The following is a 12568-nucleotide window of genomic DNA, read 5'->3' on the forward strand; positions in this document are numbered from 1 at the left end:
TAAGAAAATAATGGCTATGAATATAGCTTCGGATACGTGTTTGGCCATTCATTTGCACAACACATTACATCATAGCATTTGCATTCATAAACATTCATCTAGGCATATGTAGGATAATCATCTTCATAGCATAAAATGATTGCTTCGGCAAGAAGAGAAAAAAGAAAGGGAAAAAGAGCTTCGTGCACAAAAAAGAGGGGAAACTATTGTTTTTATGGAGAGCTTCGGAAAAAAGGAAAATGATGTTTTCTATGCTTCGTTGCGTACGAAAAGAAGGGAAGGTGTTTTTTTCGCCTTCGGCTCAAAAAAGGAAATTTCGTCCACATCAAAGCATTTCTCATACATCAGTGAGAGATTAAGGATATATTACAAGGTATGAACAGTATACATGAAAGTTTTTGTTTACATTTACAAGAGTTATCTCAAAAGTTTTTCAAGTACTGTCTGCAGTCTACTATCTAAATCTCCAAGGAGCTTCGGCTTCGGCGTTATTTTTGATCATCAGCTTCGGCTTCGTCATCCTACATGAATAAGGCCATTGGAAGTCAGAATCAAGTTTATAGGAAAAGGTAAGCACAAGGTATGATTTCTTACTGGATCAAGGTGGCTACGAGCTTCGTCTCCAGCTTTCTCTCGACCACCTTTTGTCCATATCATTTTTACAAATCGATTTGAGATGCTTCGGGCGAGATCAGGGATGTCATCCAGGATTGATGGTGACAAAGTAAAATTTGGCCTATTGACAATTTTCCCATGATCACAGCCAGCCTTCATGAAGGCTGCAGCAGTCCCTCGAGAAGCCACCCAGGCACAAAAGTCACCATGCCCAGCTATGACTTCGTCGAGTTCGTCAATCTCCCCCTCAATGTGTTCGAAGGTTTTTGGCAGATCTTCAGCTGAGGGGGTAAATTTTCCACTACTGGCTCCAACCGAGTAAAAAATCTTTCTTAGTCGTTGAATGCACTTGTTGCTAAACTCCAGGCATTTTTCTTGAAGATTTGTCAGTAGTTTTCTCAAATCCGAATTTTGCTGAGCTTCGGCTTCAAGTTTTGCATTGAGATCTTGTTTTTCCCGTTCGAACTGCTCAGACTGGCGGAGAAGCTTCGAGTTTAGTTCTGATATTTTTGCTTCAGCTTCCGCTAGTAAGCCTTCGGCTGCCTGGAGCTCAAAGTTCTTTTTCTCAAAAGCATCTGATTGCTCTTTTATTTTGTTTTCCAAGTTTCCGATTATAATTTCATGCTTTTTATCTTCGAGATCTTGCTGCATTTGCAAAGCTTTGCTCAATAGCATGCTCTACATAAACACAACCTTCGTCAGACATGTTTTTATTAGAAACAATAAAAGTTAAGGGACAAGTCATTTACCTTGAAGTTGGAGTAAAACAAACTACCAACGACATGCTGTCGTCGGTAGCGGCTGATATCTGCTTCTAGCTTCGGGAATCCAATACTCTTGGACAGAGTACTGATAACTTTGGCCCCTGTTTGGTCCCGAATACACTCTAATTTCTCATCATCAACGCCTCCGAAGAGGAGTGCCCCAGGTTTGTATCCACAGGATTGGGCATACTCTTTAAGCTCTTCTATTTCAGCTTTTGTTAGATGTTCTCCAACTAAGTTTTGGAACGAGAAGGCTTCGTTTTCTGAAGCTTCATCAGCAATTTCTTTTCCTTTCTTTGACGCTACGGTCACAGTCTCTTCGGCAACAGTGGCAGCTTCTTCTGCAGCCATGTCTAGCAGCATTTGGTCAATATGTTTAATTGTGCTCTCTAAATTCAAATCTTCAGCTGAGGCAACTTCGGCGGTTGCGGCCTCCGAAGGTGCAATTTCAATATCTGCCTCCTCTGCAGCTGCTCGTGTTTTTTGGGCCGAAGCTCTTGGCGGCGTTTTGTCAATTACCTCTGTTACGGTAATGATTCTTTGTTTCTTTGCCTTGATTGTTTTCCTCGATTTCTCAGGCTCCTTGTCCTTCTGAAAAAACTTTGTCAGTTGTGGACCCAGTGGACTTAGCTTCGCAGGTAAGGATTCAGTCATTACCTTCAGAATTTCCTCAACAACAGCAGCAGAAGGTGATGCGGGAGTTTCTTCTGCTTCGGATATTTGTTGCTTCGGAGAAGAAGCCTTCCTTTTCTTTGGAATTTTCTTCTTTATTGGCTCTTTTTCGCCTTCATCTAAGGCTTCAGTCCCCCTTTTCCTTTTTTGGCCTCCGGCACCTTTATTCAGATCTTCGTAGTCTGGGTACTCGAAACCCAAGGCGTCCAATACTCGATTTAGCCTTCGTTTCGGTCGAGTGCCGAAGGCTGCGGTCATCAATTGATCTTCTTTTTTCGAATAATTGCCAAGTATCTCGTTGCACATCACTTCAATCATATCCAGCCACTCTCGGCAAGGAGTTTTAAAGTATTTCTTAAATTTGAAGTAGTAAGGCAAGCGTACAAGTTCACCCTTTTTCTTTTCCCCCTCCAGCTTCGGCATCTCCCACTCTTTTACACTAGGGAAAACCTTGAAAGCCAAGAATTCCTGAACCAGGTCCCTTGTACTGATATTCTCTGCAATTATTTTGAATTCATACATTGCTTTTTGAGTTGGACCCTCTGGTAGCATGTGGCACTGGGGGCGGGTTTCTCCGAAGGTCAGTTCCAGTGGACTCTGCACAAGCTTTTCTTTATCATCATCAACCTTAACATAGAACCATTCCGATTTCCACCCTGCTGCCCATTTGCTTCGGTAGCTGATCACAGGATACTTCGTAGTTTTCCAATACGCAAAATTATAGCAACCAAAATTGTCATGTAATCCATCCTTTCTAGCCTTTGTCTGATAGTGCAGTTCATGAACTCGGCAAAAGCTGTCCGCAAACGGTTCCACCGCCTGGCTTCGGAGTGCCCAGATATAAACATTGAGCCTAACGATAGCGTTGGGGGTCAGCTGGTGAAAATAGATTCCAAAATTCTTTAATATCTCTGCAATAATCCCATGAAGGGGGAATCTTAATCCAGCTTTTAGGAAGCTCTTAAAAATAACAATTTCATCTTTTTCCGGCTTTGGGGTAGTCTCTTCTCCCCCGAAGCGTAATAGCTTCTTTTGATTTTCAGTAAAATAGCCTGACTTTATCATCTTGGACAAATCAGCCTTCGAAACAGTAGATTTCCCGAAGTCTAAATGGCTGGGTTTGCTTGGTGTGGCAAGGTGATAATCATCTTCGGAGTCAGTTTCCTCAGCATCTTCTCCTTCTGCTTCAGCGATTGCTTGTTCTGCATCATCAATAGGCATTTTTTCCGAAATCACTAGCCCGGATCGTTGCATGGCTTCGGAGATAGGGACGGTCTCCGAAGCTTCAGTCTCCTCCCCTTCGCGCTCAACCCTGGCGGTAGAGCGGACTCTGGCCATTTATCTATGAACTTGTGAAACTTTAATACTTTTTTCTCCGAAGCAGGCTTCAAGAAGGAGCTTCGTTCAATTCTGACAAACAAGCTTCGGCGATGGTTAAGAATTTTGGCAGCAAAACAGTGCAAATAGCAGTAAATGCTGTGGTAACTTCACACCTACTCGTCTGTTTATATAGTGCCGCAGGTAAGAAGGCGAAGCGCCAGAAGTTTTACACCAGGCGGACACCCGCTCGCACTCGCTGAATGGTGGACCACAGAGACCGAACAGTAACTCTACAAGGTGGGGCCGCTACGCGCAGGGGGAGTGAATCGTTTCTCGGCAACGAGCTCAGGGAAGGTGTTTTTTGGACCTTCGGCTCCCCGAAGCTTAAGAGACTTTTTTCACGGATCAAGCTCGTTACGAAAAACGATCTAGCACCGCGAAAGGGGCTACTGTTGGGTCTATGCTTCGTCGCTGAAGGTCTTCAAGGGAGAAGCGGCTTTATAATGTGTGAACAGGTATCTTCGGACTTGTATCAGAAAGGGAGAAGCTCAAAAGATACAAAGGTTGACACAGCGCCGAAGCTGTGAAGCAGGAAAGCTTCGGCATGTTTGCAGAAAAGGGAACCGACTTAAGGATGAAAAGGCCATTTAGACCTCGATAGAGTGCTATAGAATTATCACCAAATGTAAAGGGCATGTATGTAATTTTGTATGGGTTGTACCCCGTGCCTATAAATAGGTGAACAGTACCCCCGTACTGTTCACGCTGACTTGGCATTTTGCTTTTGCGTCATCCTTGTATTTTCATCTCCTTCCAAGCCGAAGGTACATTTATAATTTGATATTGTTCTTATTTCTCTATGATGATATAATAAAGTTAAATGAATAATGTTATATGATTGTTCATACTATCTTTTATGTTTCATATGCTTCGTCTTTCATTAATATATACTGTGATGATGAAGGTTCGTCCTTCATGACCTTCGTCCGAAGATCGTTATATCCTAAGGGAAATAATGCTTCAAAGGACGAAGGACTTTATCGTTTAACATTCTCTGTGTTGCCTTGTTCTTAACTCATAGCATTTGAGAACAAGTCCCCAACAGAGTGCGTTTGGAAATGCGAGGATACTGTAAGGGGATCTTACTAAACTTCTTGCGCTCATGGCGCTTAGAAATGATAGACAGCATGTCGGAACCGGAGGTGGAAGGCGACGAAGAATCGGTCTCGTAGTAGACCACTTTCTTCATTTTCTTCTTCTTGTCGCCACTCCGGTGAGACTTGACGCGGGAGGTGATTCCTCCCTCTTCTTGTTGCTGGACTCCCCCGATGGAGCTTTCCCGTGGCTTGTGGTGGGCTTCTCGCCGGTCAACATCTCCTTCTTGGCGTGAGCTCCCGACATCACTTCGAGCGGTTAGGCTCTAATGAAGTAATGGGCTCCAATACCAATTGAAAGTTGCCTAGAGGGGGGTGAATAGGCAAATCTGAATTTTATAAACTTTAAGCACAACTACAAGCCAGGGTTAGCGTTAGAAATAAAGTCGAGTCCGAAAGAGAGGGCAAAAACAAATCACAAGCGAATGAAAGCGGATGACATGGTGATTTGTTTTACCGAGGTTCGGTTCTTGCAAACCTACTCCCCGTTGAGGTGGTCACAAAGATCGGGTCTCTTTCAACCCTTTCCCTCTCTCAAACGGTCACCTAGACCGAGTGAGCTTTTCTCCTCAATCAATTGGGTCACTTAGACCACACAAGGACCACCACAACTTGGTGTCTCTTGCTTTTATTACAAAGGTGTTGAGAACAAGAAATGGGGAAGAAGAAAAGCGATCCAAGAACAAGAGCTCAAAGAACACGAGCAAAAGCTCTCTCTCTAGCCACTATTTGCTTGAAGTGGAAATGGGATTTGGAGAGGCTTTGATTCTATTTGATTTGTGTCTTGTATTGGTTGCACTAGCTCTTGTATTGAATGTGAAGTCTAAAAACTTGGATGCCTTGAAGTGTGGTGGTTGGGGGGGGGGTATTTATAGCCCCAACCACCAAAGTGGCCGTTGGGAGGGGCTGCTGTCGATGGGCGTACCGGACACTATCCGGTGCGCCAGCCATGTCACCCAACCGTTAGGGTTCGACCGTTGGAGCTCTGACAATCTGGCCCACCGGACAGTCCGGTGGTGCACCGAACAGTCACTGTTCACTGTCCGGTGCGCCTGCTGACTCTGCGCGCACTGTAGCACTTTTACAGGTTTCCGTTGGAGTCGACCGTTGCGCTGTAGCCGTTGCTCCGCTGGCACACCGGACAGTCCGGTGAATTATAGCAGAGTGGCATTTCCAGAAACCCGAAGGTGGCGAGTTCGAGTTGATCCACCCTGGTGCATCGGACACCGGTGGCACACCGGACAGTCCGGTGCGCCAGACCAGGGCATCCTTCGGTTTTCTTTTGCTCCTTTCTTTTGAACCCAATCTTGGACTTTTTATTGGTTTGTGTTGAACCTTTAGCACCTGTAGAACTTATAATCTAGAGCAAACTAGTTAGTCCAATTATTTGTGTTGGACAATTCAACCACCAAAATCATTTGGGAAAAGGTTTGACCCTATTTCCCTTTCACCCAGCCCGCTCACAGTCACGCGACTCAGTGACTCTTCAACCAAACAAATGATTGGGCCGCTCTGTTCCAGTTCACTCTGCAACCAAACAAAAAACAGAGCCACTCTGTTCCAGCTTACCAAACATAGAACAGAGCGACTCCGTTCCTAGAATCAGGGATTAAACAGCTCCGTTCTACTTGGCTTCTCAACCAAACACTACCTTAGGGTGCGTTTGGTTGGAGAAATAGAATAGAGTGGCTCCATTCCAGTATTTGAGAATGGAGCCGTTCTATTCCGTGTTTGACAAAAAGAACAGAGCCGTTCCATTTTTTGTTTGGTTGAAGAGTAAAATAGAGCGGAGCCATTCCATTCTTTGTTTGATTCGAGAGCCATATAGTTGTAGAGGGGAGGAGAGGAAGGAGAGCGCTCACGTCCAGGAGAGCGCTCGTATCCGATCGTTTTTATGGAGCGGGAGCGTTCCAACTACTTAAGACAATGTTTGGTTGAAGAGCCAAGTAGAACGGAGCTGTTCTGTCCCAGTTTTGTTGTTGTTTGGTTACAAAGTAATTAGAACGGAGTGGTTCCAATTAAGAAATATTCTCCTCAGATCCGGATGTTGCACAATCCTAATGTTGCACAAGGGTTTGTGGATGTGCCGTTGCTGTACAAGCTTAATATGCTTACTGAGTTCATTAATGCTAATATGTAGGCTTGCTAGGAATACTTCATTTTGGGTGACATGAACTTGTATGTCATGCTTCTATGTATCCATAAACAAGGCACTTCGGGAATACTTCATTTTAGGTGATATGAACTTGTATGTCATGCTAATTGTATTCATGAACATGACACTTTGGATTATATGCGTGTTGTGATGACTTGTGGTTTATATGTTATGATGTCAAATATATGCATGTTGTGATGAGCTTGTATGTCATGCTAATTTCTACTTCAGTGACTCTTCAATCAAACAAAGGATGGAGCCGCTCTGTTCCAGTTTACTCTACAACCAAACAAAAAACAGAGCCGCTCCGTTCCAGCTTACCAAACACAGAACAGAGCGACTACGTTCCTAGAATCAGGGATGGAACAACTCCGTTCTACTTGGCTCCTCAACCAAATACTACATAAATTTCTATATGGAGATCTAGAAGCCACTTCACTCTTATTTTATTGGAAACCAAATATCCAGAAAATTAAATAAAACCATTCTATTCTTCTCCACGTATCAACCAAACGCACACCGGTTATCAGTAACGTATTGGACCATACTCACACCAGACCCACGACTCACACCACAAAGCAATCGAGTGCTTCCAAACCGGGCTGACCCGCGTCGGGACGTTCCGGTCCGTTTCACTCGCTGTTCCACCACGCGCTCGCCCCTGATCCACCACCGCGGCCGCGATGAGCACCGCCTCTGGCGACGGCGCGGACGCAGGCGGCGACGGGGCCGCCGCATCGGCGCCCGCCGGGAGGCGGATCCCGCCCGCCTCGTCCATGCCGTGGGTCCGCAATCTCCGCCGCTTCGTCGGCACGGGCGCCGGCCTCGGATCGGAGGCCCTCATGGGTCAGTGCCTCTCGCCTCTGTTCCTCCCTTAGCCCCCGACCTCCGCTCTAGGCTCGGTCGGAGTTGCACGCTTTGGATTTCGAGGTGGTGGTTAGGTGATAGGATTAGGGTTTACGTGCGCCCCAGTTTGGAATGCGTGCGGTAGGAGGATGAGATCTGTGCACCATAGGGTGTATGGTGATGTAATGCAGCCCTACGGGTACCTGAAAAAGTTGGATGCTGATTTGCAGCTGTTGATTTTGGTGGAGATTCACTTGGGAAGAAAATGGTGATTTCTGAAGAGGTAGGGATGTTTAGGAAGGCTATAGATTTTGGATGTGTGCTGTTTGAGTTTTTTTACTCGTAATTTCATGATAGGGTGATATCTGGTCTCAGGACAGTGGGCTAAGTGCTAGTACTTCTCTGTCACTGCACCTGTACGGAGAGCTAGGGCCCTTTTTCTTTTGTAATTTGTCACAATTATTGAATTATAGTTGTTTGGTGGTTCCTTGCATGTTCTGGGTGATGAAAGTAATACAAAAAAAACCTAGCATGTTCTCTTTGGAAACAAGCTTAAAATAAAATGCTAGACTGCTGTGGTTGCTTTGTTGATCAACATACACATTTCATACCACATTCATGATTTGTTCTATACGCACAATTTGCAGAACTGGAGACTAAAAGGATATTGCTTGAGATTTTCAAGGAGCGGCAGCGGAAGAGTGCCGAGGCTGGTTCCATCCCAAGTTTTTACAAGAAGGTGCATGATTCAGTTTCCTGACTGCTCTTGTTCTTTTTTATTTGTACTCTTTAGATGAAACTTACAGTTTAACTAGAATAGAACAGTAGCAGCTCTAGCTACCTCAATAGAGGGTAGAAATTTCTTTTGGGCCCCCTCAGTAATTACAATTGGTTCTATTTTGTAGAATCTAGCACCTTAGTTGTGGATACTAAACTAATCTCCAATTCTCCATCTTGTGTCCAGAAACCTGAAGAAGGATCCATTAGCTCTAGAGTTCAAAGGTTGGCCAAGTACAGGTTTCTAAAGGTAACATCAGGCTTTTCTTTTGATTTGGTGGCACACTAAGCTTTATTTTGTTGGCATTTTTCTCTGAATGACTTGTGTCTTATGGGAGCTATTCGATACCAATTACAGAAACAATCAGAGCTTCTGCTGAATGCTGATGATCTTGATGCCATGTGGGTTTGTCTCAGAGAAAATTGTGTTATTGATGATGCTACTGGTGCTGAAAAGGTAAGATTCCTTTTTGATGTATTTTACACCACATCAGCTAGTTTTGTTCTGGGCTCAATGGCTCACTGCTGATATCAACGACTCAGAACTCACCGCTAGCAGCTACATGTGTGGTCTCCATTTATGTTTCTTTAGCCGTATATGTAGCACCCTTTTTATTATTTATCTCCCTTTATTATTTCTTTCTGGAATACTGCAGATGAATTATGAAGATTTCTGCCATATCGCCACAGTCTGCACGGAGCAGATTGGTCAGAAATGCAAACGATTTTTCAGCCCTTCAAACTTCATGAAGTTTGAGAAGGATGATTCTGGGAGGATTGCTATCCTACCATTTTATCTTTATGTCATGCGAACAGTGAGTTGTTTTCTGCAAGAGAAGTTGTTAAAATTGCCAGCTAGTTTTGTCCCACATGCTTCATTTTGTGTCTAATAAATTGTGGGTTGGTTAAAAGTTAAAACCCACATTGTTAGCGATTCCGTTCTCTATTCTTATCTGAGTATAATTTTTACTCCATTAATAATTATTTGTACCAAGTTTGTCTAAATGGTTAGGCTACACTGTAGATTCTAACTGTGCAAATTATGGTGCTATATACTGATCATTTGCTTACTGGTGCTTCTGCAGGTTTCTCTTACTCAAGCAAGAATTGATATGAGTGAGCTTGATGAGGATTCTGATGGTTTCCTTCAGCCTCATGTGAGGACGCTCCCAGACATGTTGATGATACTTTGCACCTTAGAAATGTTTTTATGTTTTAATTGTTCGCGTTGGAAATGGAAGCATGTATAAGAGGACTCACTCATTTATTTTCATAGGAAATGGAAGCATATATTAGAGGACTCATCCCCAATTTGGCGCAATTGCGCGATATGCCCACTGCATTTGTTCAGATGTACTGCCGCATAGCTGCACGCAAGTTCTTTTTCTTCTGTGATCCACACAGACGGGGTATAAGAAAAAAGAACTAAACTTAATAACTTACACAGTGGATTTATATCCAAAACAACATTGCGAAATTAACTTCTTATGCTGTATTATACTGTTTATGCTTGCAGGGAAAGCATGCATAAAGAAAGTGTTGCTGAGCAATTGTCTTCAGGAGCTAATGGAACTACATCAGGTACCTTTTAATATATTTTTTGCACTGTTTAATGTGGTGACCTGGAGAATATCGGTACTTTTGTGGTGAAATGTTGCTGCTTACTTGAATTCCACACGGTTTTGGGGATTTGTGCATTTTGATGATTATCGTCGCTTGTATTTCAGGAGAGTGAGGAAGAGGTAACCGATACCGAGCAGGCAGAAAACTGGTTTTCCTTAACTTCAGCTCAGCGCATATGTGGTATGCCAGCTGGAATTATTGTTAATAGTTGTTTTTCCTCGTGGATTTGAAAATTATCATCTACACACCATTCTACTGTGGTGTATGGTTAGTGTTTGATTTTTACCTCATGCTTGTGCAGACATGTTTCTTGCACTAGATAAGGATACGAACGGTACACTGAGCAAACAAGAGCTCAAGGAATATGCAGATGGCACGTTGACTGAGATTTTCATTGAAAGAGGTTAAACTCTTCCACTGTTTTTTACTTTGTTTGTTGTCCCAAAGCTAGTGCCTTCAGGCATAGATCATGAACTGCCATTTAGAGCTTGTTCATGAATACATAACAACAATGGGGTTGTGTTTTTCAGTTTTCGATGAGCATGTTCGCCGGAGCAAAGTTGGAGGTGGAAACAGTCGTGAGATGGACTTTGAAAGCTTTCTTGATTTTGTTTTGGCTCTAGAAAACAAAGATACCCCTGAAGGCTTGACATATTTATTTAGGTGCCTTGATCTCAATGGAAGGGGTTTCCTTACAACTGCAGATATTCATACTCTATTTAGGTATGTAATTATGTATGGACTAATTAACACTGTACTAGTAGGATGATAAACCTTCTTCTCATAGTCATGGACATGCAGATGCAGCCTCCCCCCCTTTTCTGGCCGAATTAAAGTGTTTTAGCATGCCATTTCAAACTTAAGTTTGAAAATTGATACCAAGCGAAGTTTGGTTTTACTTGCTTCATTGCAATGCTCTACTCTGTTATTTGTATTTTACGGAAATTTACCTGTAAGTGAAAGTGGGGATAAAGGACTGACTCTTAAACTACATGAGGTTGGCTTGAAACTTTTGCCGATTCAGTTGTACTGCCTATTTCTGTTATTTCAAGTTGCCTAGAGTCAGACTGTCATCATCATGGATTTACATGTATGAGAAAAAAAATTGTGTTCAACAGTACTGTGAAGTACAAAGCTTGGGTTCTGTTCAATTCTTATTTTGGGAGGCACCTGTACTATGGAAGAACAGAAAGGAAGCTGTTAGAGTTAACGTTCCTACCTGATGTCATCTTCCTAGATTGAATCTGTCATTTTTGTGCTTGCTGAACTTTTAGTTTGTTCTGCTGGCCTTAGCAGGCAGTATATCAGTTTCTTCGATAGTTAATCTTTAACCACTAGACGCTGTTATGTATTTTTTTTGTTCTCCTTTTACACCGACATCCACAAGGCATCCTCTATTTTTTTCTTTTTAATTTGATTTGAATCACCAGTTGCAATGTTGTTGGGCCACACGTGAGATGTGACTGACAACTATTATCCCAGAAGGCTTGAGTTCGGTTGCTGTGTAGCTTTTATGCAATCTAACTGCTAACCAGCTAAATGTGTATTTACTAAATCTAGTAATATTTTACTGTAATTTGTTGATTAAAAATAGTTCCAACTATTCTAGCTGATACTAGAAAATGCTTAATACAACAAGTTGATCAACTCAGATATTTGACCTCATTTTGTGATACTTTCTCATTTCTCAACAGTCTTCAAAATATGTTTTCAAGTAGTGCTATAAATTCTTACAACATCATGCTAGTGGAATCTTATGTATTGAACTTATTATATGATGTTCCCCATGACATCAGTATGATGCTTTCTGTTTTCATGATTTCAGAGACGTACACCAGAAATGGATTGAGGGAGGGAACTATGAGCTTTGCATAGAAGACGTGAGGGATGAAATCTGGGACATGGTGAAACCCGCAGATCCTCTCAGGATCTCGCTATCAGACCTTCTTTCTTGCAAGCAAGGTGGGACTGTCGCCAGCATGCTTATAGATGTGCGTGGCTTCTGGGCCCACGACAACAGGGAGAACCTTCTCCAGGAAGAGGAAGAGCAAGTGGAAGAGGCATGAGTTCTCCAGCTGCCAAGTAACCGTACCTGGTGCCTCAAAATTGCAACATCCTCGGAACTGCCTGTACCGCAGTATCAGTCATTGTAACCTAGATAGTGTATTAAATCTGTCACCACCAGTTTCCTGAAGCTGAAGCTTGTTCTTAAGTGTGCCATAGTGGTCTTCGAAACTTGTTGAGGCTAGCTAGCGCCGTTTGGCCATATTGACATCTATCCGTGAGGGCCTGATTCCTCGGCAGCCTGTATGTACATCTAGATTTGCACCAAGCGCGCAATCCTCAATCCTGACTACGGCATCACGCCTGTAAGCATATACTCCGTATGTAATACATTGTGTTTAGTTCGTACATGGCTTGTGGGTCGTTACTTGAATGCCTGGTTTATGCCATTTTTGCTGCATAGCAGAACCTTGCTATGTATCAGTGGGGACTGTGTGATCTTGAACGCCCAACTTCCATCCCATTGTCCTTTTTTTTTGTTCTTGGGCGTCATTGTTTCCAAGTACTCCCTCCGTTTTCTTATTTGATGTTTTTTAGTTGTATTAGCCATCGTCAAATAAAAAAGAGGTCCGGTTTGG

General features: G+C 43.1%; 1 protein-coding gene and 1 non-coding gene across 2 annotated transcripts; both read left to right on the forward strand.

The window, feature by feature from the left end:
- The first annotated feature begins 7186 nt into the window (after positions 1 to 7186).
- On the forward strand, positions 7187 to 12363 carry LOC103641393 (probable serine/threonine-protein phosphatase 2A regulatory subunit B'' subunit TON2). The gene is made up of 12 exons (XM_008664751.3): positions 7187 to 7526; positions 8174 to 8265; positions 8491 to 8553; positions 8662 to 8760; positions 8960 to 9118; positions 9389 to 9460; positions 9580 to 9712; positions 9820 to 9884; positions 10031 to 10106; positions 10228 to 10329; positions 10457 to 10649; positions 11752 to 12363. Exons 1-12 carry the CDS (start codon positions 7364 to 7366, stop codon positions 11990 to 11992), a joined length of 1458 nt encoding a protein of 485 aa, XP_008662973.1. The 5' UTR covers positions 7187 to 7363; the 3' UTR covers positions 11993 to 12363.
- LOC111590382 (small nucleolar RNA snoR104) lies at positions 11118 to 11235 on the forward strand. The gene has a single exon (XR_004853509.1). It is a non-coding gene; the product is annotated as a small nucleolar RNA snoR104 (small nucleolar RNA).
- Positions 12364 to 12568: the final 205 nt, after the last annotated feature.

The sequence above is a fragment of the Zea mays genome, chromosome 10 (assembly GCF_902167145.1).
Source record: "Zea mays cultivar B73 chromosome 10, Zm-B73-REFERENCE-NAM-5.0, whole genome shotgun sequence".
Lineage (NCBI taxonomy): Eukaryota > Viridiplantae > Streptophyta > Magnoliopsida > Poales > Poaceae > Zea > Zea mays.